This window comes from Channa argus, chromosome 15 (genome assembly GCF_033026475.1).
Source record: "Channa argus isolate prfri chromosome 15, Channa argus male v1.0, whole genome shotgun sequence".
Taxonomy (NCBI): domain Eukaryota; kingdom Metazoa; phylum Chordata; class Actinopteri; order Anabantiformes; family Channidae; genus Channa; species Channa argus.
The window spans coordinates 16146885-16173351 of NC_090211.1; the positions used below are offsets into that span (position 1 = coordinate 16146885).

The following is a 26467-nucleotide window of genomic DNA, read 5'->3' on the forward strand; positions in this document are numbered from 1 at the left end:
TTCCTTCTTGACTTTTTAAATCTTTTTTTCATTCCAACCTCTTTTGTCTATTGTGCCCCTTTGACACAGATGTGTCCGACGGAGTGAAGGAAAGAGAGAGACGATCAGCCAACATCCTTCCCCTCTTCCCCTTCACACCGGCCTCTTGAACATGAAAGGGGCCGCACAAGGCCAATAGATGGCCGGTGGGGTGTGTGCTATGCGAGGGCCCCAGACCCAGACACAACACAACACGCAGCTCCGCAGGCGACCACAGCTGGGCTGGAATGTGACCTGCTTCAAATTTTAATGCCAGACTAGGTCCTACAAGTGGAGGGGGGAAAACATGGACGGTCGGATGTCAGCTACAGAGGACTGCATCTACCGCCCGCGTGACTTTTTTGATAAGCTGAGAGCGTGTTGAGTAGTTTGTCTTTAGCACAGCGAACAGAAAAGCATTATTGAGACAACTAATATTGTCTAAATCATCTTTATTTCTTTCATTATGCCAATATTCCATAAAAGTTTTAATAAACATGGCCATAGCCCTATAATAAATATGAGTAAAGAGGTACATGTACGTATTCTGCATTGTAAATTAAAGCTTATCAAAATCGATTCCACACAAAATGGAAACAAAGAGCTTATTTGATTCTGGCAGATACACTGAGGCTTCACATTGCATTATTGTGAGCTCAAGGGCTCAGGACAGGTTCCACAAAACATAAGGCAAATGATCCAATTATATAAAACCTATCAGTAAAAAATGATATTAGTGTATGCAAGAGAAAAAATATAATGTCATTAAACACAGCAGATTAAATACTTTGTACAGAGTACATGCTTGTGACTATTGCTATTCTACTTGCCTTTTCCAAACTGTGTACCAGGTGTTGACAGCAAAACAGTCTAAGCTCGATTCTTACTTAAAAATATGGGGACATCTGTGAAGAAATCAGGACAGGGAACAACTGACAACAACAATTATTATAAGCAATGATTAAGAGATATTTAAGACTTACTGAGAATAACGAAACACGTAAATAAAAACCTCTGAAATGAGCAACAGATGCTCCAATATTATGAAGACGTTCCTAAATTTGTGTTTACTGGCAGTCAGTCAGACTGATGAGGTCACTGGATGTTGGAATGCGAAAACAAAAAAAAAATACTTTCAATGCATGTGAGACTGTAAAAGACTCTACTGGGTGGCAGGGAAGTGTTTTAGGAAATCGCAGGTTTTCTTCTGAACAAGCTCGCGAAGCTTCCTGATTCTGCGGGTGCTGGGCGAGCCCACGAAGCTGTCGGGCTGCAGGATGGCCATCCCGTTGTGAACATCTCCCATGATAATGAGCTGTCCGTCGGCTACGGTGATATTGGGGCAGGGGCAGTTCCAGTCCATGTTCAGGAGAGTCACCTCCAGAGGCTCTTTGCCAAAGAACCTCAGGCCCATCTTCTCATCCTTCAGGATCTCCTCCACTGTCACCAAAGCATGGCCTGACTCTTGCTCCTCTGTCAGCTCCGTCACACGCCCCAGGATGACAAAGTCGCTCCGGCAAAAGCTGGTGACCATCTTGCCTTGAGGTTTACACATCTTACAATTGTTGTACTTTGGAAAAGGGCACATCTCTTCACAGGCCTCCTTGGACTCAAAGTTGTTTTCGTTGCCACCGCAGCCTCCGTAGACAAAGGACTGGCACTTTTTGAGGCTGCTGCTGTACGCCCAGCGGGGCTCATAGGCCTTGCAAGGACCTTGGAGGCTCGGTAGGCTACAGGGAGCTGCTAGCTCACCGCCACATGACAGCATGCAGGCTTCGTAGGTATCAAAATGGTTCTGGTTTTTATTGCACTGACTGTAGGTGAACGTGAAGCAATTGTTCCTCTTTGGTTCATAGTACCAGCTCATGCTCTCTTCTCCACAGTCATCTGTGTCTGGGCTCTTAAGGCACTCTTCAGCTGGAAAAGGCATGTTGGTACTATTCCCCTCTGCACTCTTTCCTTTTACTTCTTTTTGGATTACCACTAATGGAAAGTGTGACGACACACTTCCCCCAATATTTTTGGCTGTGCATGTATAGATGCCCGCATCCTGAAGCTGTGCATTGTAAATGACCAGCTGGCCGATGTTGGTGACCACCAGGTTCCCTCTGACGTGATTTGGTCTCATAACGGTGTTCTCTTTACCCTTGAGCTGTTTCTCCCAGGTGACTTCTGGACTAGGCTTCCCAGACACCTCGCACAGGAAGCTGGCTGTCTCTCCAACAAACACAGCCTGTTGGGTAGGGCCGCTGTGTATAGTGGGCAGCTGGATATCAGCTGGAAGGGTGGTCTGGAGAGCCGTGGTTGGATGTAGGGTGGTTTCTGCAGGGATTGGGCTGGTGTTCGGCCATGTCAGGTGGTACCTGTAAGTAGTTTGATCAGGAAAGAAATTAATCAGAGCCAGGACAGGCTATACTCGCACATTGTTTGTTGAGAACACGAACCAAAGTAATTATACCTCATCTCACAGAAACAAAAAGAAGTTTTCTAAAATACTTAACATGTTACCTGCAGGTGACCTCAGAGATAGAGATACCCTTGGAGCAGGCCTCTGCATCCATGTAGCACTTGTTATAATACGTCATTCCATCAGAGGCACATGTGAAATGGGGTTCCCTCTCGCAGCGGTCTCGGCACTTACAAACAGGCTGGCCGTCCCAGATGTCACACTCGGACCCTTGTTGGGAGCACATGAACTTGTCGCAGGTGGCCCCCTTTGGCATTCCAATGGGGCCCTTGTTGCCCTTGACACCTATGTAGCGTGCTGCCACACAGCTCCTGTTACCACATACATTAGGGCAGCACTTCTCGAACATCTCACAGTCCTAAAGTTGGAACAGAAACCAAACTTTTGCACCACGTACCAGCATTAAATCGAAGGGTTTTTAACATGCATGTTTGAGCTGTATGTGGTCAGCAGAAAGCACTAGACTCCACTTTTAATATTCTTAATAGGAACATTTCTGGTTTTAACAGAATGCAGGAGGGTAAAATGGAGATTTAACTTGTGGGCTAAATTAATATTTTATTATTCTTATATCAAACTGAAAAGCCCAATTCATGACTTTTTCTTAACACTATAATTTCATCAACTCTCGGAGGAAAGGTGGATTACTAGTCTTCTAAAGCAATTTCAGTCATATGTATGTATTTACAGAGACATACACTTGAGTCAACAGCAGCAGAACTCACCTGGTCAGTTTCACACTCGCGCATGCAGGTGCTCATAGCATCCACCCACAGGTTGGGGTTCAGGTCATTCGGGCACAGACCTGCGTGAGAGTACACCAGTTTTGCCACAGACATGGGCATTGCTGTCACACGGCAACTGTCCAGAAAAAGTAGCATCGTATAACAGTGTCCCAGAAGAAACCAAATCCATCTGGGGAACAGCATCCACCACATGTCCGGCGCGTAACAGAACAGACACCAAAGGTCTGGAAGAAAACGACTCCAACGAGAGGCAAGTGAGTGAAAAAGGAGCTTGAAGATGTGAAAAAAAAAGTCTCTAATCTGTCGCGCAATTAATTCTCTGAGCTCTGGAAACGGATCCAGCACAAAACCGGAGCGTGTGGAACCGGTCTCGATGTGGAGGAGCTCTCCAGGTTGGTCGCTCCACGTTTAATAGCAGCAAGAGATTAGTGCGGCGGTGTGCGGGGCCAGTCAAGATCCAACAACATGAATTACAGTGGCCCGTCTAGTCCCGGCCAGCAAATCCCAGCTGAGTTACAGTTACGATCGACTTAATTAAAGAAGGAAAAAAAAAAAGTTCTTAAAGTTCAGCTCCAGTTTGCAGGCGCTGCTTCGTAGAGGACTGGCGTGACACCTGTGCGTAAAGCGCTGGATGCCTTAACCCTTAGTTTGCAAAGGCGGCGCAAAGCACAATGATATTCAGCAAAAGTGTACTTTTAGGAACTGTGCAGTTACACGTTTAAATACCTAGTTGTGCAGGTATATTATAGTAAATAGACCATAAAAAGCTATTCATTTGCATTTGTTTAGTCATCGATTCTTTTTTTATTTTATTATTTAATGGTTATTGTGTGGTATTTCATATTATGCTTTGCCTACTGTGTTTTAAAATAATAAACTGTCCTTTTACACAGATTGAAGAAAGTTATTTCTAAAAGAATCTCTAACTAATTAAAATGTCTCCAGAAGATGGCGCCACGCTGTGATATCTGTGATGTTCTGAATATGCACAACAAATACTCTTCAGAGCATTTTCATGTGAATATTGTTAGCGTGATCATGGCACAGATGGGAAGCTATTCAGGGCGCACTGCAATGTACAGGGGAAATAATATTGGGCTCATGACCCATCAGACTTTCACAATATTTACAAGTTCTACGGACAACTCGAAACCAGCTGTGAAAAAACGGTTTATTCTCCAACAGCCAGTTCCAGGAAGTGCTGTAGAACAAGGGGTTTCAAAACAAAACAAACTGGCTGGTGGTCGTTTTTAGCGATGAACACAAACAGGAAAAGAGAAAGATACAGTTGTGACCAAAATGTTACACTGCCTAAAAGCTAAAAGTGTTGCATTAAAGTCATAAGACTGTGTGTGTGTGTGTGAGAGATGTTATGGACTCTGCTTTCCAAGCTGAGCACATGCTGAGCCCAAAGAGGCCCAGTGCTCTCTAGGCTGAACCCTACATTCTCCGTTTGATCCGCTGTCTGTGAAAACATAGGTAAGATTCAGAAAACCTGCATCCACATGAAAAGTACAAGTAATGAATATGGTAAACAAAAAAGATTTCCTCAAAGGAAATTAAAATACAGATGATCATGTCATTGCTCCTACACACACACACACACACTCACATATATGTGCATGCTCTCAATTACTCTGTTTTCAGTGTCTGCTCACCCGCTCTCCCCCCTCCGGGCCTCCAACCCTAACCTACCCCCCCTCTCTCAGGATCCTGCATTCCCAGCATAGCCTACATGGGGCTTTTGGGGCATAACACATATCGAATAAGGCCAGAGGACCCCACACAGGGCACCTCAGCACACAATCTGCCTTCAGCATGTGTATTGTCTGCCAACAGACCTTGACTTTGAACTTCTCTGTGAGCCCGTCCCCATGTGCCCAGTTCCAAACAACTTTGCAACTCATCTGATGTGCCCACTGATAATCAACTACAGTTGTCCTGCAGTTTGGACATTTGTGGCTAAACTGTCATGCTAATGCTTCTGGATATGGCCCCTTGAATTTGCACTCTCATTCTCTGAGAAACCGAGGATAACTAACCATTTTATGTGTACAACCAGGTATTTTACACTAATACGTAAGTTGAAATGTGTTGCGGGGATATTTATTGGAGTGATAACAGTATTTCATAATGAGTGAAACCTTCCTGACACTCATGGCTGGGCATGTGTATTAAATGTAAGAAATTTTAATAAACAGGTCACAATCTCATGTAATATGCAGCACATGTTCCTAGTATAGGGGGCCAGGCAACCCCAGAAGTTACCGCTCCTAAAAAATAGTAAAGTAACCTGTTGATTTGTGAGCTTGAAATGTGCCAGCCAAGCAAGTTGTCCTTGTCTTTCTGCTCAGCAAAGCATACGAGGCTGAGCTCTGCAGTCTTAAATCGCTCTCTCTCCACCAAAAAGAAAATCAGTGTATTTCCCAATATGCATAACACTCATTGGGTCCTTCAGTCACTCAGCACACTCTATATGCACTTCTACATTTGTCTAGGAAAAACAAAACTGACCCACTACATTTGTAGGATTGTGGGTATATTTTCTTTTCTTCCAAATCAATCAGATAAGCTTTGCCAAACATTACTACTGAAGGATAAATCACTCACGTAATGTGTTGATACAAACTGTGACTTTATTCAAACTCAAAATTAGTCAATAGAGTCATTCCACTGCTTTTATGGATAACATCTACAGTATCAACAACTGCAGCAATAATCTCCGTGGGGCTCTGCAGTATATTTGCTTTGCACCTTTGCGTTTGCCAGAGACATGCACTAATTGCATCAAGGACAACAATCCAAGCACATGGACTAAGGCAAAGCCACGAAACCTCACGTTCTGCCACCATCCCCAAAATGCTCATAAGGGCTTTTTGACCACGTCGGTTCCCCTCCCGCTGTATGAAACCTGGGAAGCCGTTTTAAAACAATGAAGGTGTTACAGTTGTTCATGCTAAGCTCATTATGAGTGTTTAAATCCTGCACAAAGGAGTGCGACACGTCCAGCCACAGCGGGAGGCTAAGCTAATTCCTCAGCCTAAGTCTAGACACACAACGAAACATGCCACTCACTAGAAAGGCAGCCTAGTGCATGGATGTCTAATAAAATGTATGCAATATATCCCGATAGTCATAAGCTTCTTTGTCTCTATATTTAGATTGCACATCCACACAAGGTTTTCTCAGCACTGTTCTGCACAGATTATGTAATATTCGCACTCTTCAAACTGCCTCTGTGTCTGAACATCTGCTCACCACATGAACACTATTGTAATTATTTTACTGAAGAGGTTCAGTATTTCACAGATACACGAGTGTGTCTGTATGAGCATAACATAGGTGGTGTTTATGTTCTTTAAATCAGAGAGGGAACATAACAAACTGTCATGTTAAGTTAAAAACAGAATGTACAACCCTAGCTCGCAGGTCAAAAGTGAAAAAACAGGACAAAGATAAAAACTACAGCTGGACGGAACAACAATACTGAGCATTAAAATAGGTCCAAACATTCTTTTATTAGTATAATAATAATAATAATATACCTGATAAGTAGATAAGAGTTTGATATTAGATAATATTAATTGTACTTCTCCTCAGAATATATATGGAGGTTGCACGTCTCAGGATAAAACTGAGGTTGCTGTTAAATATTTCTTCACTAGCAGCCAAATTCCATCTTGAGAAGTTCACCTATTGTTATTGTCAAACTTAACACAAGTCCAACATTTGCTTGAATGTCTTCTAGTCGATACTGATGTTTTCTGTTGTTTAATAATAAAATCATTGACCAAAAAAAAAAAAAAAAAAAAAAAAAAAAAAAAAAAAAAATCTTTTTATCCCAAATCACACAATGTACCATTTATGAGCACACATGTACAACTCTGAAGTTCATCTTTTAGTAGTCATAGACAGGCGATCGTTATTGAATTTATTCGAAGTTAAATGGTCTGCTCTTATATAGCGCTTTTCTACCTATTGGCACTCAAAGCGCTTTACACTGCTTCTTATTTACCAAATCACACTCACAATCACACACATTCATACACCGATGGGGGAACTGCTATGCAGCTGGCCAACACTCACCGGGAGCAACTAAGTTGGGGTTCAGTGTCTTGCTCAAGGACACTTCGACATGTGACCGGAGGAGCCGGGGATTGAACCAACAACTGTGAGATTGGTGGACAACCGCTCTACCTTCCTGCGCCACAGTCGCCACAGTTAAACGTCCTTGTTTCACCCAGTAGATCCAATAATTTATATCAAACCTTGAACTGCAACCTGGCAGTTGGAGGCTTGTGTTAGCTCACTCTGAAGATCTGGAATTGTAAAGGTGCATTTTCAAGCTCATGGTGTGATTTAGATTGAACGGAATTAATTAAAGCAGAAAAAACTAAACGATATAAACTATATATCTATATAGATATAGTTAATAACTCACTAAGTTAATAACTTATTAAGTGGCATAACCACCAGTACAACAGCTTGTGCCTCATCTAATGCCAATATTTACTGTTCTGCTCCCTCTAGTGGCCCACGGCTGAAACCTATTTAAAAAAAAAAAAAAAATCCTAATAAGATGATCTGCAATAGAAGCCACACAATACAAATAACTGGCCCATTCTCTCAGAGTGAAAGTTAAAATGCTTATTAAAAGTGCTAATGTCTAAATGACTGTAATTATGCAGGTGGACATGAGCTTTAAAACACTAACCCAGTGTGAGAGAAAAGGAGGGAGGAGATCGAGTAATTCACCATGCTTTATCAAAGAACAGATACAGGTCTCCAGAACGGAAAAAAAACAAAAAAAAAATCTTCAACAGTGCCTAAGATTATTTCTACAAGTACACAGGATGTACTGTATATAAAAATATCCGACTCTGAATGCATAGGTTAAGTCAAACTGTATTCTGCTTCTTTTTTCTAGAACAATACGCAACCCAACAAATACATTGTTAGTCATTTGCTTCCCACAGACTCATAAAAGATCCTTTAAAAGCCGATTTCAAACGTGCAGCCATCACTCACACAAAGTTTCCCAACCATCCCTCTGCCTTAAATGTGTGGCACCACTAACTTGACATACTTGGTAACATGAACTAAGCCCCCCCCCCCCCATACACACACATTGCACTTGCCTTCACCAACAGCATCAGTACTTTCTCCCATTGTTGAACTCCTGCTTGTCCTATAGTAAACTTTTTGACACAAACACAACAGGCCTAACTGGTATAAAAAAAAGAAAGAAAGAAATTCAAATGAATAAAAAAAAAAAAAATACATAAAACATACAAATACAGTAAGAGCTTCAGGTATACATTTGAACAGTAAACATTTACCACTGGGTAAGACTTTCTGATTATAGTTTGTGCAGTGGCTGCGTACTGTACTGTTTAAAAATCTGAGACCCAGCAATGGGAATTAAAGGAATATGTGTTGATAAAAGCAGCATAAACTATTTTTCCAACCAACACAACATGGCTCTGCCTCTTTACCGGTCATGGTATAGTTACATTTTCAGTAAACAGCATAAGAAAGTTTTTCTGTCATTAGTGTTGATTACTGTGCAGTCAGTATTAATTTATAAGACTTAACACTGACAGAATTAAACTGTGTATCAGCAGTAGAGTGGCCTTAACAACCACATAGAAGCCAGAAATATTTATGTTTTTTTTTTTGTTGCTTTCAGTTCAAACTGAGGTGACACTTCAACAGAGATACATTAAGTAATAATAATAAAATTAATGAATGCTCAAGGAACAAGCAAGCACTAAATGACACAACCATCTTGTTTCTGTCCTGTTCGCTTGGGGAAAAAAACAAAAATCTAACAGGGCTGCATACTTTCTCAAAGCAGTAATACGTTTGTTCTGCAGGTAGTATCTTTGCTGGTTAAAGTTGTATTTGGTTTTTATGCTAAACACGGTTAAACAATAGACAGCAACTGAAAATATTCAACAGATGTTTAACCTATGAAAGCCACATACACAACCTTTGTGGACCTCAAGCATCATTACTGAAAAGAGCTATGCATGGTCTCTCTTTATTAGTAACAATCAACCTAAGAGAAAGAAAAATGTAATGAATACGTCACAGTTGACAGTTAAAGTGTTATTCTGGCTAAACTGAGTAATGCACCCTGCAAAGCAGAAGTGTTGATGCATTGTAGAAAATAAACTGAGTCCTGCTTCAAGTTGCTGCACGTTACGTCTACAAAACAAATGTCCGAAGGTACATGAAAAATGACACATTTAAACTAAACTAATTATTCTTTTTCCAGTGTAAAAATGAATGATTTAAACATGTAGGGAACATAGTATTCCTACTCCAATGTATCCATCACTGTGCGGATATACATTAAAGCAAACTGTATGTGTGGCCAGCAAATGAATGTACTATTAGTTTAAAGTAGGCTTTAGTAAATCTCAAGTGTAAGATTATCTCAACCTTCAGAATTACATCAGTAATAGATGCCCTCTGCAAGAAAGACACTAAGGTTTAGGCCTACAACATGTACAGTTTCAAAGCGTGTACGCCAGCTAGAATATCTGATAACACTCTGTCAGTTTGCTAGAAATCCAAGTTGCCATGTGCACGTCCACTTGTACTGTTCTGTGGACTAATGATGATGTTATCAGTAAGAGTTACATAAATCCTTCCTGTCGTCCCCTGCTCTTGGTTTTATCAGAGCATTCTCCTCTGTGAGTTCAGTCATTGCAGAGATGTGTCCATATAAGGCTATTGCAGAATCCCATTCAAGTCCTGTCCATAAGGAAGACAAGCCAGAGTGCCCCCCCCCCTCTTTTGTCCGTGTGGAGCCTTGGCACAAAGTGCAATGAAAGGAGAGAAAGAGATCAAGAGAGGCGAGAGGGACCCAAAAATGTTCGCACATATTCGAGGACACCATGCATCAGTAATCACTTAGAACTGGTTGGGTACACTAAAGCAGCAGGAGGGCCAGAGGAGGACGGGGGGAGTACAATAGCTACAGAACTTCATAAAACAAATCCCAGGAAATAAAATTGGCAAAACACCAAAGCCAAACAAAGCTGTAACAAGGGACCTGGGCAGGCAACTAGTTAATGGATGCTTGTGAGTAGCTACAGAAGCCCATCATTAGCAGAAAACCTCGGGCCCCATGGCAACTCTAGTAGGTAAGTCGGGAGGCCTTCATGTTGTAGCAGGGTCTATCCGTTAGGCCCCCAGTGCCAGAGAAAAGAGACAGGCCTTCTGCTTTCTCCAACACAATCTCCAACTCCTGGAAGTCCTGCAGGCGAGCCACATCCTTGTCCTGGACAGGAAAGGTATGAGATATGTCAATTATTAACAAATCTACATGAAAAGATTATTATTACACCAAGCAAAATTCAAATTTACCAAATGCATAATTATGTTGCTGTATAAAGTGCATCCAGAAAAAATTCCCAGTGGTTAACTTTTTCCCAATTTTTTTTTATGTTGCAGCATTTTTCTGTACCCTTCCCCAGATCTGTGCCTCAATACAATCCTGTCTCGGAAGTGTACAGACAATTCCTGACAGACAATTGTTTTTTTGTTCTGACAGTCACGGTTAACTGTGGGACCTTATAGAGACAGGTGTATGCTTTTCCAAATGTCCATGTCCAATCAACTAAATTCCCACAGGTGGACTCCAATCAAGTTGTAGAAAACATCCCAAGGATGATCAGTGGAAACAGGACGCACCAGAGCTCAATTTTGAGTGTCATGGCAAAGGACATGAATGCTTATGTAAATGTGATTTTTTTTGTTTTTTATTTTTAATAAATATGCAAAGATTATGTGGTATTGTTTGTAGAATTTTGAAATAATGAATGTGATCAATTTTACAATAAGCCAGTAACATAGCAAAAAACCTTCTGAATGCACCCTAAATAGAAACAAATGAAAGACTACTTAAGAGTACTTACTAACCTCTGCCTTTTTAAAAAAGCTTCTATTCTACAATCGACAACATTTTCAACCTAACCAGGTACTTCACTGTCATTACTTGTCAGACGAAGTTGGTAATGACAAAAGTACAGTGTACACAAGGGGTAGGGAAAGTTTCAGTGGGAAGGTAAATTGAGTCACAAACAACCTATTAGAGAATCATGGGCAGTGACTTGCAGTGTGTAACCATGACTCAAACAGAGGAGGAGGCAGAGACCGATGGACACACAGAGGAAGACATTAGGTGTTCAAAAACACATTACTTACATCAATCATTTTAAGCATCATTGTTTAAGTAATGGTTTGACACTGCACATCTACTTTAATATCAAAATATTTTTCATAATAAAGTTCAATTTAATGGCTCTTTTTCGCAATTTTATTACCATTTTTCTATTTTGCAGCTTATCATGTTCTTGGTTTTGGAAGAACAGTTCCCATAATGTTTTGTGGGTGTAAATAGGCATCATGTCTCCTTTGAGTCAGTCAGCCAGACATTCGTTGTTTTTACCCTGCATATTTGCATATTGGCAAATTTGGCTACACAGATTAGAAGATATTTATGAATAATTAAACAACTTTTGTAAATGTAAAAGCAAATTAATGAGCATTGTTTGTTTTAATGTTGGTCGACATCACCAGGTTCTACTATAGCTTACAATAGGCCTATTTTAAATTTGTTTCAGTGTTAAAATAATTACAAGAATGTAGAACACGTGATATATACAGTATCTGTAGACTTCTCCTACCAAGAGCATTTGTTTTGCTCATGCAATATGAATTTTTTTTTTTTTTAATGGTAGCAGGACACACAGTTTTAAGTCTTTCCTGAATTTGTTTTGGTGACAGACCGTAGGAATAATATCCTTAGAAATAGAAAGGTGAGATATGTGATGCAGACATAATGTGTTTCCATACTCAAAGTTGCTACAAGACTCACGGTTTGTAACCAAAGCTGTCATTCTCAACACAACAAATCTTTGCCACCCCAAAATTTCAATTAACAAAAGTGGAGGTAATATACTATACTTTGCCATTATGGCCTTAGCATTTTTGGTTCCATTTATGCATTAAATTAGTAAAATACTGAAATATACCATACTATATGTTTCCCCGTTTTCTCATGAAGCTGGATACTTTTTCACAGTATGCTGCCTCTTTCCCATACCTTCCTCAACATAGTGTTTGGCAGCTTGCGAATCTTTTCCACGTGCTCAGCGCTGATGTCCAACTCACGACAACAGACCCTCAGCAGAGAGCGATAGGTGAGTTCTTGACGGTCAAGCTCCACCTCAATAAAGTCATTCTCCCGTGCATTGGGATTCTGGATACGTACTTTCAGCACCAACTCTAGAAAAAAGGACAAGGGTAATATCTCTTTATTAATAAAAGATATTGAAGGTTTTAAAAAGATTGCTGATTTAATTATACAGGTTTTACTTTTATGAATGACATGCTTTTTACTTTATACAAGATGACAAAAGCATGTATCCTTTATCATCTTTTGTGTAACCACCTTTCTGCTACGTTGACAGTTCTGTCATCATACTGAGCGAGTCCACTTTTGCCAACAACCTTATCTGGTGTAATAAGTTGGCTGCAAGCACACATGCAATTGATAATATTATCTTGACTTTGCCCCTCTTGGGCAACTCAAGGAAAAACCAGGAACCACTTAAACGACAACTTAAAGACACAACTGTTCAGACTTTCAGTATGATTAAGAGCTGCAGGACATCTCCTGCCTGTAATGACCATGACTCCTATGGGGATTTTAAATCACGTGCAGAAAATTACAGGTGTATTCAGTGGTTGCTTGGCAACCTCACAACAATGAAATGACTGCCACTAAGTGTATATGACCAGTCAAGAAAAAGTTTTAACTCATCACAACCAAAACTCATGTTTTTTTCTGTTTTTGTATATTTTAACAAAAACTCTATAATGCTTTTAATTTTAATTATTTTAAAATAATTGTGGGGAGATGTTTGTACCTTAACCAGGCTACCTGTTGAACTTGGTTTAAAGTATTTATGCTCGGTTACATTTAAACCTTGTCATCCAAATCCAAGAAGAAAAATTGTTTTTTCCCGAAATAGTAAATTATTCTTACAACTTTAAACTCTTAAGTAGTGATAAACTAGTCTCTATGTTTAGACAGCGGGTTAGAAACCGTAAAACATGACTTTTCTCTCACCTTGCACATTGACTGGGAAGGTGCTAGTGAAAAAGAAAGGCTGGAAAGCTGGCATTGGCCCACTGGCCTGGCTGTAGCTCAGCTGTTGGGGGATAGATTGCTGCCTGCTCATAGTTGGGTTAGCATTGGCCACTGGAGCTTGAACCTGGCTCCCGCTGCTGCTAGCCAAGCTGGGGCTGGGTGAGGCCAGCGGGGGAGAACACATAGTCCCATTGTGAGCCACCACGTGCGAGTAGTCAGTATGATTGACAAGGTGAGGCTCAACTGACACGTCCATGGGCACTGCGCAGTTAACAATACCATGGTTGTGGGATGAAGTCAGGCTGGGTGACGCACCGTTTTGCTCAGGCACAGGAATGAATTCCCTAGCCGGGGCTTGGCTGTGGGTGGCGTGGTTTGGGGGAGGTGTGGTGTCTTCAGAGATAAGGTTTTGTGATTTCTGAGGCTCATGGATTGGGGAAAGGGAGGGTGAATCACTGTGTGTGTCCTCAGCATGTTCTCCAGAACCATTCTGTGTAAGGTGCTGTTCCAGAATGATCTCTGACTTCTTATCCAATTTCGAGTACATGAAGGGGGGGTTGGACAGGTAGTTTGGGATGATTGGTAACTCAGGCTCCTTGACTTCAAGCACTTCCTCCACCTCAACTGCGGTAATAGAGAAAAAAAAAAAAAGGAGATTAGCAGTATTTCTCCAATGAACATTAAAAACAATAACCTGGACAGATTTTACCTCTAAAAGCTGTACATAGCTTTTGCACCATAAACACCCAAAACTGTAACCCATAAATCACACGTCAAAGTATTACATGGCCTATATTTTTAGCTTGTCACATAGCAGTAACTAAAGCCATGAAATTGTGTGAACAAAAGAAGGCAAATGATTAGTAGTTTACCTCCTAACAGTTGTTTTATCTCTGGTTTGGATGTGAGTTGTGAGGCCAGTTCATCCTTTGCCGTGAGGACTTCTTTGTCTGCTCCACAACTTAGTAAATAGGACACTATGTGCTTATGGTTCCTCTTGCATGCCCAATGCAGGCAGGTCCTGAGAGGATCATAGACAGACAACATTGTTTAATGGACCAAACCAGTGCAACATGTGATAAATTGACCCAAAAATTACAAAATAACCCATTTTGAGATCATTTAAAATTAGCATTTACATGCATGAAATAGGTTTTATACTGAACTACGAAGTAACAGATTATCACAAAGTGAACAATGCTAGTGGGGCTATTATAACCTCAGACTCTCAAGATCCACGTTCCCATGATCTAAACTACATTATTTATGGACAAACAGAAATGCAGCAACGTGTCAAGATAGTTTATAATGGTAATAGCATGATTAAGTCAGTGAACTAACCAACTAGGGCAATGACAACATGCTTGTCAGTGCAGATTTAGTACTGCAGGTGAGAAATGACAATTCACCCGCGATTTTCCTTTAATCGGCAGTCGAATAAAGTGTTTTTGAATCGAACCAAAATACTTACTACTTACTTACTTACTTACTACTAATACTGACAACATGTAGATGCTGTTTAAAAGTGTCCAATAAGAAGAACCAGGTATTGACTCTGACATGCCCGCTCTGTCTAATACGATAACACCACTCACACCTTTTTAATGCCCTGTGTCAGGGCATTTAGCTAGAACGACTGCAGTGAACTTCTGTCGAAAACAGAATCATTATATATCCGCAAAGCAAGCCAACAGCTGTCGCCTCGCGAAGTGAACCATGCAATCAAAGACTTACCATCCATTTATTTCGTTCTGTGAATTGACATTCACTCCACTCTCCACTAATGTCCGCACTTCGTCAATATCCCCGATGGCAGACGCCTCTCTAAGTCGCTCCTGTAATTCCTTATCCAACGAAGTGGTGGACATTTTGATAACTTACATACAACTAGCTTTGTGAAACCATAGGATATAACAAATGCTTTCGGACGAAGTTGACAAAATGCACCGCTAAACTAGACGGGTTCCTACGGAGGGCAAACTAGACCACTAAAAATATTCCTGCTCGCTGTTAGCCACTCGGCTAATCTTACCTACTAGCTAGCTTGGTGGCGTTCTAGCAAAGTAGCAACAAATCGATTCGGCTAATGGAATTTCGTGGAGATGGCCGGTTCATGTAGTATTTATAAAACAGGTTCCTTCCTTGCCATTTATTTCAGTTGTTAATTCACGTTCTTATATAAAATACCACTGCCGGCAGTCAGTAACGTTTCACTCATACAATCTATTAGTGGTGTCAGAGCTCCGTCAGCAGGCAGCCCTCAAAACACCACCGCCTCATCGGGGAACATTATTAGATGTAACAACAGAGAGCACGGGCATTAGTTCCGCTTTGATTACTAATCACACTTAACTTGATTTAAAATTACATTACCTACATTATCCAGTCCAGGAATTATCATTAAGTGACAACCATGACTAATAGGGTCTACGCTGTCTTCTTCTTTTCTTTTTGAGAGACAGACAATTTTACATCTTGTAGGGCAGACTACATTAATTAACAAACATAAGGGGATTAGAAGACAATAATGTGGAGCACTCTCTCTGACAATATCAATAATGAAAAGAACTACATCCAAAGTAGTAATTTTCAATACTGATTGTTACTACAGGTTTGCCACTTTGGGGGTTTATTTTGAAAGTATTTACAGGAAGTGTAATATTATATCGGCTTAGATGTTGAAGAAAATGATCCACACAGCAGAAAACTTGTTAAAAACAACATATTGTCATTCTTACATACAGTTTTGATTGTATTTTGAAATCATATATTTATGTGAACTAATGTTGCACATATTTATTCACAATTGTAAGTAAGTAAGGCTATCTATTGAGAACTGTCTTAGGCTACCCTTGGTTATCTGCAAAAGGGTTGGAATCGTTGTTTTTCATCATTTGTTTTTGCTGAATACTGAAGACATCAGATAGTTTGATGACAGATAGATACTTTATTAATTCCAAGGGGAAATTCTAAAAAGTTAGATATCAGTTGGATATCACCAATTCTTAATCCAACAGTTTTGTGTACAAACACTAATAAATTAGCCTCGTCCAACAATTTTAGACATCACTGTATTTCCAAACCGTAGGCTTTATATCGGTATGCGTAGTCTAGGAAACTGTAGTTGTTACTAAGCATCGACATGAAACGGGAGACGCGAAACTACTGGATTTCTTCCGGTAAAAATATTCGGAATAAAACGGCCAAATCATAACCAACTGGGCAACACGTTAACCGTTTCTGTTAGATTCGGGTTTTACCGGCTGTGAAATGCGGCTATTTCGTATTTCCTGTTAGAAACTGTATTCTTCGCAAACAAATCAGCTATATCTTTGATCAAAACCTAACGGCCAAAACGCCAGGGTTTAGCTTGCATTTCCGGCTCAGAGGTCGAAGGCACTGGTGCTGCACTGTTTGCAGTTGACCCATGCACGGGCGTTGTTAACAGGGTCTGCCATTTTGATTAGAAGTACTTGGCGCACAATAGATGGTGTAAAGTGAGCCACCAGGAGAGATCGTAGTGTATTAAATCACGGCTACATTCTTTTAGCCAAAATGCTTTCAGCAGCCCAGCTACTGGATGAGTTAATGGGCCGAGATAGGAACTTGGCTCCTAATGAGAAGCGATCCAACGTACGATGGGACGATGAAAGCGTAAGTTAGCATCCTAGCTATCATATGTGTAGCTAGCTTGGCAAGCTAACATAACGATTCATGCTTAAATGAGTAGTGTATGGCGCGTGGGATGTGGTAGTTCAAGTAAGCAAGCCATTTTTTAAGATTTTGGCATCAACGCGAATGTTTAAGTTCACATTTTAAGTATTGTCTCAACACGCGTGGTGGCACAATCCGCACAAGAGTTTGCTAATGCTAATGATACTTAGTTGGCTCACGATGAGGCTTGTGAGGTTACCTTTAGCATTCAAGCGTTTCTGTTTTACCGTCGAGCTGCTATCATTAGATTTGAAGTTTACGTTACACTGTGCTCTGGTTTGTATGTTCGATGCCAGCGTATGATATTGGGTATCAAAAAACAAATTAGTGTATGATCCGCTTTAGAGACTGTTTGTACAACAGCGAGGCACGTTTTTATCAAATAATAAAAGTTATGTTAACTTAATGCTGACAACGATTTAACCTTTTTAAAGCTAGGAGACAGATTTTTTTTTCCAGTTTGTAAATGTATTTTAAATGTATATTTTATTTTCTACAATAAGGTCTGTCGATATTATCTGTGTGGGTTCTGTCCAGCCGAGCTGTTCACAAACACCCGGTCTGACTTGGGTAGGTGAAGAACATGATGATATATTTGACTATTTTAATATAACAGCAGCTGTTTGTTATGAGAAGAAAAAAAAAACATCTTTCTCTTTTCAGGCCCTTGTGAGAAAATCCACGATGAAAATCTCAGAAAAATGTAAGTGAAATTTTGATTTATAAGCATTTTATGTTTCTTTTACAAATGTCTGACCTGTTTCTTCTCCAACTTGTGCAGGTATGAGAAGAGCTCGAGGTTCATGAAGGAGGGATATGAGCGAGACTTCCTGCGGTACCTGCAGTCGCTCCTAGCAGAAGTGGAGAGGCGCATTCGCAGGGGACATGCCCGCCTTGCCCTTTCCCAGGCTCAGCAGAATGCAGGGGTTTGTGCTTTTGCTTTGAGATTCATATGATTTGCACAGCAATGAGGTAGTAAAAAGTTATTAATATAAATAATTTTAAGTGAGTAAAATAGAAATCTCGTCTCCTGTATAAAAAGTGTGTGGAGTTTGTGTAATATTTTTTTGTGTTTATTGTAGCAAGGCCCAGGGCCATCGGGAAAGAATGAGGAAAAAGTTCAGGTCCTAACAGAGAAAATTGAAGACCTAGTTGTACAGGTATGTAATATTCTGTTAAAATAAGTAGTGTCGATTTGTGCAAATTTTAATTGCCAACATGGAAGATATGCTTTGTTATCTATTAACATATTCTATACAATTACTAAAATTGTATCAAACTACTGTTTCCCACGGAAATCCAGTTGTCACTGTTAATATCCTTCATTGTGTGATGGCTAATTTGATTATTCCGTCTTCACTCAGATTGAGGAACTTGGGTCGGAGGGTAGAGTGGAGGAGGCCCAGGGAATGATGAAACTGGTAGAGCAGCTGAAAGAAGAGCGAGAACTGCTCAGCTCCACCCCCTCGGTGAGTCAATAGCAGAGTTATCAGCCTACAGACACTGTTAAGAGAGAAGGTGCTATTGATCCAACACCATCTATCGACCAACATATGCGTTAATGTTTCAGAAGTGATTCAAGCCATGCTAAGAATAGACTGTAAGGATTCTACCATATTCACTGACATGTATTTCCTGATTTTCAAGCACATATGCATGAGTCGGAAATAGGTTGTCACTACACCGTTGTTGTTTTTTTTAATGCCGTGTCTGTGCTTCTTCTTCCTTTTTTATTTTTCTCTTTTTTTTTTTTTTTTTTTAAATCCAGACAATTGAGAGCTTTGCAGCTCAGGAGAAACAGATGGAGGTGTGTGAGGTTTGTGGGGCCTTCCTCATTGTGGGCGATGCGCAGTCCAGAGTGGATGACCACTTGATGGGCAAGCAGCACATGGGTTACGCCAAGATCAAATCCACTGTAGAGGAGCTTAAGGTAACAGGATCATAAGGAATAGCTACATAGGAGGTCAGCATGTGTGAGTTGTGTAGTTTAGGTTAGTGGAGCTTTGGTGCACAGCACATAAAGTAAAAGATTATGGCAGTTTCTCCACTATGTAACAAAGTGAATAGATATCTAGGGGTAGTGCATTCACAGTGTGTGGATTTGGTTGTTAAAGTTTATTAGTCTGTAAAACGCGGATTACCACTTAAGACTGAACTCTCTCCACAATATAATTGAAGCACGAGCTTGTTCCGTTTATGTTAAAGGAAGTGGAGCACTCTACATTTCCTCAGTAAACAGTTCAGTTTTTACTTTAGTATTGCCCCACGTACGAATGTGTATTGTTAATTTCTAGCCCAACTTGCAACGCGCCGATGCCCCTTTTTTGGTAAATCGACATATTTTTGTAATTGGTTCTGTTGATGTGTGGCCCCACCCCTAATTATGTTATTTTAAATATTCATTGAAAAATAAAAAAGATTTTAGTGAAAATATATAGGATAGATTAATCAAAAAAATAATCAATAGATTAATCGACAAACTAAATTTGTAAGGTGTAGCTATCCCACCTGCTTAGCAGCTGTTATGGTTAAAAGTGCTCTAAACAACAGAATTCACATGAGAGCTCTTTATTTTATTTTTTTTTTATTCATAGGAGAAACTACGTCGCCGCTCAGAAGACCCCCAAGGTGAAAACCCAGTGGTCAGGAGGGATAGAGAAGACCGTGAACGAGAGAGGGAAGAAAGGGAGAAAAAGCGCAAAGAGGAGGAAGAGAAGGAGAAGGAGCGGGAGAAAGAACGTGAGAAGGAGAGGGAACGAGAGAGAGAACGTGAACGGGAGAGAGACAGAGAACGGGACAGAGAGAGAGACAGGGAAAGGGAGAGGAGAGCACGCCGAAGTCACTCTAACAGCCGCCACTCCAGTCGAGCATCAGACAGGAAGAGGAGCAGATCCCGTGATCGCCGGAGGTCCAGGAGCCGGGACAAGGACAGGGAAAGGGAACGCAAACGCAGCAGGTATGGCTAGCTGTCCTCAACCACATTGGCCACATAATTGTTTTTAATTGGTGTTAATTATGCGTATGTCTACTCAGAATTGATATGGATTGTCAGTCGGCCCAAGTCTTCCCCCTAGTGGATAAACTTTTAAATCCATCAGACACAAACTTCAATAGAAAGTATGTGAAAAATTACGATATAATTGTCTACGCATATGCTTAGAAAAACAGCAAGTGTAACTGGATGCTAAAATCCTATTTTCTTTGCCTACACTCACAGCTAGTCTAAAGAAAGAACACAGGAGTACTTTGTTATTGCTAACATGGTACTGACAGGTTGGCCTTTTACTTATTTGCATTTTCTTTGTTGACCATTTGTTTTTATTTAGAACTCACTTGCTCTCACTACAAACACTGAAATTATTTTGGACATTTAGCTTCCTGATTGTGCCAAATAAAATAATGAATGCTCTTAGAACGTCACTTGTCAAAACTAGCAGAAGCATCGTCCACTGTTGTTTGTGCATCACTTGACCATACATGTACCAATACATCAGAGCATTTTTTTTTCTGAATAAATGTTTTTCACTTAATTTATTTTCTTTTTTCTGTAGGAGTCGGGACAGAGACAGAGAAAGAGAGAGGAAGCGAAGCCGTGAACGCACTGACAGAAAGCGTCGCTCCCGCAGTCGTGACAGGAAGAGGTCACGCAGCTCGGAGCGCAAATCTCACCGCCACCGCAGTCGCAGCAAGGACCGGGAGAAGGACAGAGACAGGGATAGAGAGCGGTCCTCAAAAGACAAAGGTGAGCACCTGGAGACGCGTTTTGTTTGTATTAGATGTAGACTAGAGTTTTTTGACTGCAGACAATGAATAGAATATAGGACGTTTATTGTCATCATTGAGCACGTTCACATGTTACAATGAAATTTCTGCATTTAACTCTTCATCTGGGGGGAGGCGGTAAGCAGCCACAGGTGGAAGCGGGGAGCTAGCTCGAAGTGTCTTGCTCAAGGACACACCTGGTGCACAGGCTGGACTTCTGATGTGTTAGCCATGGAGCCACCAGGCCTTCCATACATAGCAGATTTTATCATGCCAGCAACATTATTATTTACAGTTGTCAACTATGCAGAAACTTTTGATTGATCCACATTGTGTTTTGTTAGACCGTAAAACAGCAGAGGAGAGGAGCAGCTCTAAAAAAGACAAGCACTCTGACGGTGATGCATCTGCCATCAAGGCTTCGTCAGAAGTGGAACAGATGGAGACAGAGGTGGCTGCCTCTGCCTCCTCCCCTCTACTTAACGGCCAGCAAGAGCTCCTCCAATCTGAAGGTGACACTCAGTCCAATTAAAACTGATCTGATAGGACCTCAGATCAGGCTCAGGTAAGTGCGTCCTCCTCCTCGCTCCCCCCTGGCTCTCAACCCAACCTACCACCCTCCCCCTCCCTCTCCCTTTCCCATCTTTCCTGCCCACCCTTTCGCATCCCTCTACCACCCTGTTTACGTTCAGTTGGATGCCTTTGATTTTGTCTATGATGTACTGTATGCATATATTTTTATCCTGTTTTTGATTAGTGCATCATAAAAATGCACTGAAGATGAAGGCCTAGGCCCGATGAATGAGAAGAAGGTAGAAAACATTCACACAAAGCCAAGAGGGAAAGGCCAGTGTAGCCCTGAGCAAACATGCCCGGAGGTACCCCTCGTTTTGTATCGGTTTTTGATCCTTATAGATGCATATTTGTCTTTGTGGACAAAATGGCAGAAAACACCATTAACCCATCCAGTCAAAAGTTCCTGCCTTTGTTTATCTGTTTTTGTTTATTTTATGTTTCCTACTTTGATTAAGGGAAATGTAATATTTATTGAGATATTACACTCCATATAGAGAGAGTATTCAGCCACTGTCTACATGTTTGTATATATATATATATATGTAATAATTTGTAATAGGTTTTTTTTTATTTTATATGCAAACATATAGACATACTTTTAGCCTTCGTCCAAGGTGTATGTGAAAAGAAAGCGATTTCTTTCAATTGCCATGGATTTGTTGTCCAGCTTAATGTGCTTGATAATGCCATGCAGTGTGTGTTTGGGGGGTGTTATAGCACCGGGGGCTTAACGTAACTAACTAACTGGAGGGTAGGGTTTATCAAATGAATTGCAGCTGACTTCCATACCTCACACAGCGTTGGTGTTGTGAGCGAGACCACATGAGAAAAGGGCAAATTAAAAATCAAGGATACTCTCTGACTGTCAAACTGTGCAGGTACTCACCCCAGGTACTCCTTTCTCTACCCACATCCATTTCTGAATGCTGTTGCCTGTCAGAAAAACAATTTTGCAGTTCTCCAGAACATGAGCTTGAAAATTTGATTGTGTATATTTTTGTTTGTTTCTTCTATTTAACTTTTGCGGGGAAAAGTGATATGATAAAAATGTCAGATACGTTTGGAAATGAAATCGGAGCCTGATTGATATACCTTTTACCAACTGCTGAACTTGGCACTGATGCATTTTCTCATAATGTGTAATTGCATGTGCTCATTTAGAAGGATGTTGTTTCTCTTTTAATAGGAAACTGAATTTGCTTAAAAGTGCAAGTGCATTTTCACATTGGCAAAGGGAGTATCAATAAGCTTTTTCACAAATTTACATCTCAAGTTGTGACCACCCTTAAAGTGTTGCAAACTTTTAGTCAGTTTAAAAATTACTGACATGATTTAAAATGATTATTCTGGCCAAATGCAGCCAAGACAGAATACTATCTGTGCATTAGATACGAAGGGGATATATATTTGTCTACTGTTGCTCCTGTAGCAGCAGTTGTTGCTACAAGCTCGTGTTCTTGGACCCTTGCTAACATCAGATTTTGTGAACATTTTTGCTCGACAGGGGAAGCTGAGATATCTGGTGGAGGAAGAAGTGGAAGAGCGCACCCATCCTTACCCTGAACCTGACTCTTCGCTGCTTAAAAACAAGGTGAACCACAAATGTGTAGTGGCTTATTTAAAAAAAAAAAAAAAAAAAAAAAAAAAAAAACAACAACAAGGAGATGAAAAAACCAAACACATTTCATGTTCCATTAGCTGTCATTCTTCTGGCTGGATAAGGGTAGTTGTGGTTCATCTGATACATTTCTTGGTCTAGATGTCAGGCAAACATCACTTTTAAATGCCAAAAGTAGAAAAGACATACAGTACGGGATTTTGTTTTATTTTTTTCTTTTGTTTGTTTGTTTTTGAAAATCATTACACATCCTCCTTGTTTCTTGACATTTAGAAAAACTGAAATAAAAATCCTGTTTGTGGTTTGTTTTGGTTTGTCAGCTTCCACTTCACTTCCTGACCTCCTTTTTTTTTTTCCTGCTAAAAGTCAGTTGAAAGAGTATGTACAATGTTAGACCCATGACTGGGTGTGTCTCATTTCTCCTCCACTTAGAGCTCACATTGATTGCTCTTGTCCCCTTACTGTAAAATATACTGATTTAACTTTGATTAAAAGATTTTGAAGAGTGAATATTCGTTAATTTTGCTCTGCTTTTAATGCCCATGTTGTCTTGAATAAAAGTTTAAAACTTGTCAGTGTTTGGTTTTTTTTGTTTTTTTAAGATCATAGCACATAAAAATGATGGCCTTTACAACTGATGAATCTTGCTGAGTAAAAAAAAATTGAAACTCCCCTAAAAGATGATATACCTGTTCCATATTTTTATATATATTTTAATAAAATGAGAAGTTTGCTTGTGTTGTCATTTGTCAGTGATTTAAGTATTATTTGTCAGTATTGTCCGCCTTGCAGGCCATTCAGTAACTTTTTCGATGAATTGCAATCTACTGTTGCTCACCTTTTATCTGTTATAAAAATATAAAGATACCATTGATTAAATGAAAGTAATATATTTTCAATTATTTCTTTATATGTTTATTGTTTTGTGGCTTTCTTGGTTGTCCATGTCCATCAGTAAGGGGAAAGTTACTCGTATACCTGGCTGGCTCTTGCAGGACCGTTCTAGTTGGACGATGGAGAATGTGATGGTGTCATAGATGCCCTGCGTTTCCTTGGGTGAGATGGAGTCTGTTTGGACTTTTGTGTCGTCCTGCCAAGCGCTACCGTGTTGTGGCATTGCTGCTTCCATTGGTGCTTAGTGGAATGTGTTTAACTTTGCGGTCTCCATATCATTTGAAGGATTTAAAGAACTTTTTAGCCAAACTAAGGCAGGTGGGTAACCGACTAACCAATGCAGCAGGCTGAGCTCATGACTCGCAAGATGGCACCGTCGTCCCACAACAGTTAACACATTGTGACTCACTGTAAATTCACATGCTCCTTCAGGGCTGCAGCCCTGCTCATTTCCCAGATATCTTCACTACTTACTGCTGGTTACAGGGAAAAACTGTGTTCATTCAATCAGAAGCTGGAGGAGCAGTGGGTACCTTACTAATGACTACAAATACGGATTTTCCTGTCAGTACACCTGAGTAACAGAAATCCGATGTAAGCAAATAACTTTTTCATTAATATTTCATTACTCTGCCCACGTGTCTGAACATTATTTCTTGATATTGACCCTTACAAAGAGACAAGTGTACACGTTTGAGTTCGTCGTTGAGTATAAATAAGAGCTGCTGAGCATCCAGGTCAGTCAGAAAGAAAAACGGGAAACGGTCCCTGCGGTATTTGGTCACATTTTCATCTGCACCTTGAAAAGAAAACTGCTTCTTGTCGTTTGGCACATTTTTCATTATCTGCACTATTCCCTTTGTCGAATCGGGAAATAACACTTTTTCGTAGAATGGAGGTTAATCAGTGTTTTTTTTTTCTTTTTTTTTTTCAAATACCTGGGTGTTTGTACCTCACAAGCAAATAAGCCATAAATGACACTTTACTTGGACAATCAAGCAGGGTTGTGCGGTCCAGATGTGACCGCTGCTCTCCCCCCCCCTCTCTCTGGTCTCACCTCTTTCAGCCGCTTGGCCCCAGGCGTACTGTACTGGCTGTGAAAATCATGCACCCTCTCTTCTCTGTTTGTCCCCAAATACCAAAGTAGCAGGTGGGCATCAGATGGTCAGTTACATTCTGGAAGTGAATCTAAAATATGTAACAATGACCCATGGAGCCGGGGATCCGGCTTCAGAGCCAAACACGGTGCTCATTTAGGGAGACTGGCACCAGGCAGCAGTGGATATGCATGATTAGGAGTTGGATACAGGTTGCAGATGGAAATTAATAAGTGAATTTGGTGTTTGGTTTGTGTCAAATTGGAGATGTGTACTTTCTTACGCTATTTTTTTTTAAGTATGAATATACTGCATGAATGTTATTGTGTATTACTGGGCAGTAGGAGGCAGTATGTACCTATTTTTGACCAAAAGACCAAACTACACAGTGTGTACAACAGTGCAGATACAGTATTTCCTGACATAATGTATCCTATTTGCATGCTCATTTATGCAGGAGCAGAGAATAAACCTTGAGAATGGAAACTGGTTTTAAAAAGTGGAACAGTCAACGTTAACATCCCATTACCACTGCAACACACAGTCTGTACATGTCATTAGAAAAGCATTATTTCTCCAGGGTAACAGTTGCAGCTTGTGGAAAATCAGTGGGAAGCAATAACAGGAAGACAGCTGAAAAGACAAGGGGAATGAAAAAGGGATAGAGCAGGAAACGGGGTGGGGGTGGGGGGTGGGTGTCAGTCTGATGTGACGCTAAACAACCGGGGTGAAAGCAGATAATGGAGATAGATTGTCTTCTTTCTCTACTGTTACTCTTTCACACTCACTCAGTCTGAAGCGAAGGTCGAAAGGGAAAGCAGCATGTAGATTATGCAGTGGAGAAGGCAATTCATCAGTGCTGTCGGCTTGCTGCCTGATTAATGATCAACACAGCCGCACACACTCACAGCTTATGTCAGCTGCCAGTCATGTTCTGGTAGGGGAATATAATTTCCCCTAAAGACATCTGCCATTCGTGCTGAGCTAGTGCTTATTGGATGCTGCTTGTACAGCTGTAACACTAATATTCTGTCTTAGGGTTTTTCATATTATTACAGGGTTATGCAGTGATACCAGATACCGTCCCAGACTGCAGACTGGTGCTGCAGAAATACTTACACTGCAGTATTGTGTTTTTATACTGGTGGAAATGTTTTATTCAACAGAAATCAGACCAAACCCATGTAAACTTTATTATATGTTACTTATGTACACTATATGATATTCAGAAGGCTGCACTGTGTCTTTTTGATTATGTCCGGCGATGGCACTAGTGTCATAAATTTCTGATTCTTCAAATTAAGTGATGGAAAGACGAACCGCGGTGACACGTCAAAGCTCTAAAACCTTCTGAATCCAAAGACTGATATGTGTGTGAAAGCTTCAAGTGACCACAAAACCACCTAG

At 40.5% G+C, this 26467-nt stretch overlaps 3 protein-coding genes across 6 annotated transcripts; 1 reads left to right on the top strand and 2 right to left on the bottom strand.

Annotated features, from left to right (window-relative positions):
- Window positions 1–202: 202 nt before the first annotated feature.
- wfikkn2a (info WAP, follistatin/kazal, immunoglobulin, kunitz and netrin domain containing 2a) lies at window positions 203–3870 on the bottom strand. The gene is made up of 3 exons (XM_067476823.1): window positions 3211–3870; window positions 2527–2843; window positions 203–2381 (listed from the first exon to the last, which is right to left on the bottom strand). Exons 1-3 carry the CDS (start codon window positions 3421–3423, stop codon window positions 1181–1183), a joined length of 1731 nt encoding a protein of 576 aa, XP_067332924.1. The 5' UTR covers window positions 3424–3870; the 3' UTR covers window positions 203–1180.
- Window positions 3871–7978: 4108 nt separating this feature from the next.
- ankrd40 (ankyrin repeat domain 40) lies at window positions 7979–15683 on the bottom strand. 3 transcript variants are annotated; one of them, XM_067476826.1, is made up of 5 exons: window positions 15134–15682; window positions 14272–14420; window positions 13379–14023; window positions 12350–12531; window positions 7979–10522 (listed from the first exon to the last, which is right to left on the bottom strand). In XM_067476826.1, the coding sequence occupies exons 1-5, from the start codon at window positions 15265–15267 to the stop codon at window positions 10379–10381; spliced, it is 1254 nt and encodes a 417-aa protein (XP_067332927.1). In that variant the 5' UTR covers window positions 15268–15682; the 3' UTR covers window positions 7979–10378. The 3 variants fall into 3 exon arrangements, with proteins under 3 accessions (XP_067332927.1, XP_067332929.1, XP_067332928.1); XM_067476828.1 differs by having other exon boundaries at window positions 10383–10522; window positions 12284–12531; window positions 15134–15683; XM_067476827.1 differs by having other exon boundaries at window positions 10383–10522; window positions 12279–12531; window positions 15134–15683.
- A 1125-nt stretch (window positions 15684–16808) lies between these two features.
- On the top strand, window positions 16809–23111 carry luc7l3 (LUC7-like 3 pre-mRNA splicing factor). 2 transcript variants are annotated; one of them, XM_067476825.1, is made up of 11 exons: window positions 16809–17053; window positions 17617–17683; window positions 17777–17816; window positions 17895–18039; window positions 18196–18273; window positions 18478–18582; window positions 18882–19043; window positions 19708–20069; window positions 20665–20855; window positions 21220–21440; window positions 22956–23111. In XM_067476825.1, exons 1-10 carry the CDS (start codon window positions 16955–16957, stop codon window positions 21405–21407), a joined length of 1437 nt encoding a protein of 478 aa, XP_067332926.1. In that variant the 5' UTR covers window positions 16809–16954; the 3' UTR covers window positions 21408–21440; window positions 22956–23111. The 2 variants fall into 2 exon arrangements, with proteins under 2 accessions (XP_067332926.1, XP_067332925.1); XM_067476824.1 differs by having other exon boundaries at window positions 21220–23111.
- The last annotated feature ends 3356 nt before the right edge of the window (window positions 23112–26467 follow it).

What these genes read in the sequence shown, in the direction of transcription:
- wfikkn2a (XM_067476823.1), bottom strand. Translation starts at nt 3,423, where the DNA reads ATGTGGTGGATGCTGTTCCCCAGATGGATTTGGTTTCTTCTGGGACAC. An exon ending in GCGAGTGTGAAACTGACCAG is followed by an intron (nt 2,844 to 3,210) that starts GTGAGTTCTGCT and finishes TTCCAACTTTAG; the next exon opens with GACTGTGAGATGTTCGAGAA. An exon ending in ATCTCTGAGGTCACCTGCAG is followed by an intron (nt 2,382 to 2,526) that starts GTAACATGTTAA and finishes AACTACTTACAG; the next exon opens with GTACCACCTGACATGGCCGA.
- ankrd40 (XM_067476826.1), bottom strand. Translation starts at nt 15,267, where the DNA reads ATGTCCACCACTTCGTTGGATAAGGAATTACAGGAGCGACTTAGAGAG. An exon ending in GATAAAACAACTGTTAGGAG is followed by an intron (nt 14,024 to 14,271) that starts GTAAACTACTAA and finishes CTATTACCGCAG; the next exon opens with TTGAGGTGGAGGAAGTGCTT. An exon ending in CAAACACTATGTTGAGGAAG is followed by an intron (nt 10,523 to 12,349) that starts GTATGGGAAAGA and finishes TTTCCTGTCCAG; the next exon opens with GACAAGGATGTGGCTCGCCT.
- luc7l3 (XM_067476824.1), top strand. Translation starts at nt 16,955, where the DNA reads ATGCTTTCAGCAGCCCAGCTACTGGATGAGTTAATGGGCCGAGATAGG. An exon ending in TACGATGGGACGATGAAAGC is followed by an intron (nt 17,054 to 17,616) that starts GTAAGTTAGCAT and finishes TTCTACAATAAG; the next exon opens with GTCTGTCGATATTATCTGTG. An exon ending in AGGGAACGCAAACGCAGCAG is followed by an intron (nt 20,070 to 20,664) that starts GTATGGCTAGCT and finishes TTTTTTCTGTAG; the next exon opens with GAGTCGGGACAGAGACAGAG.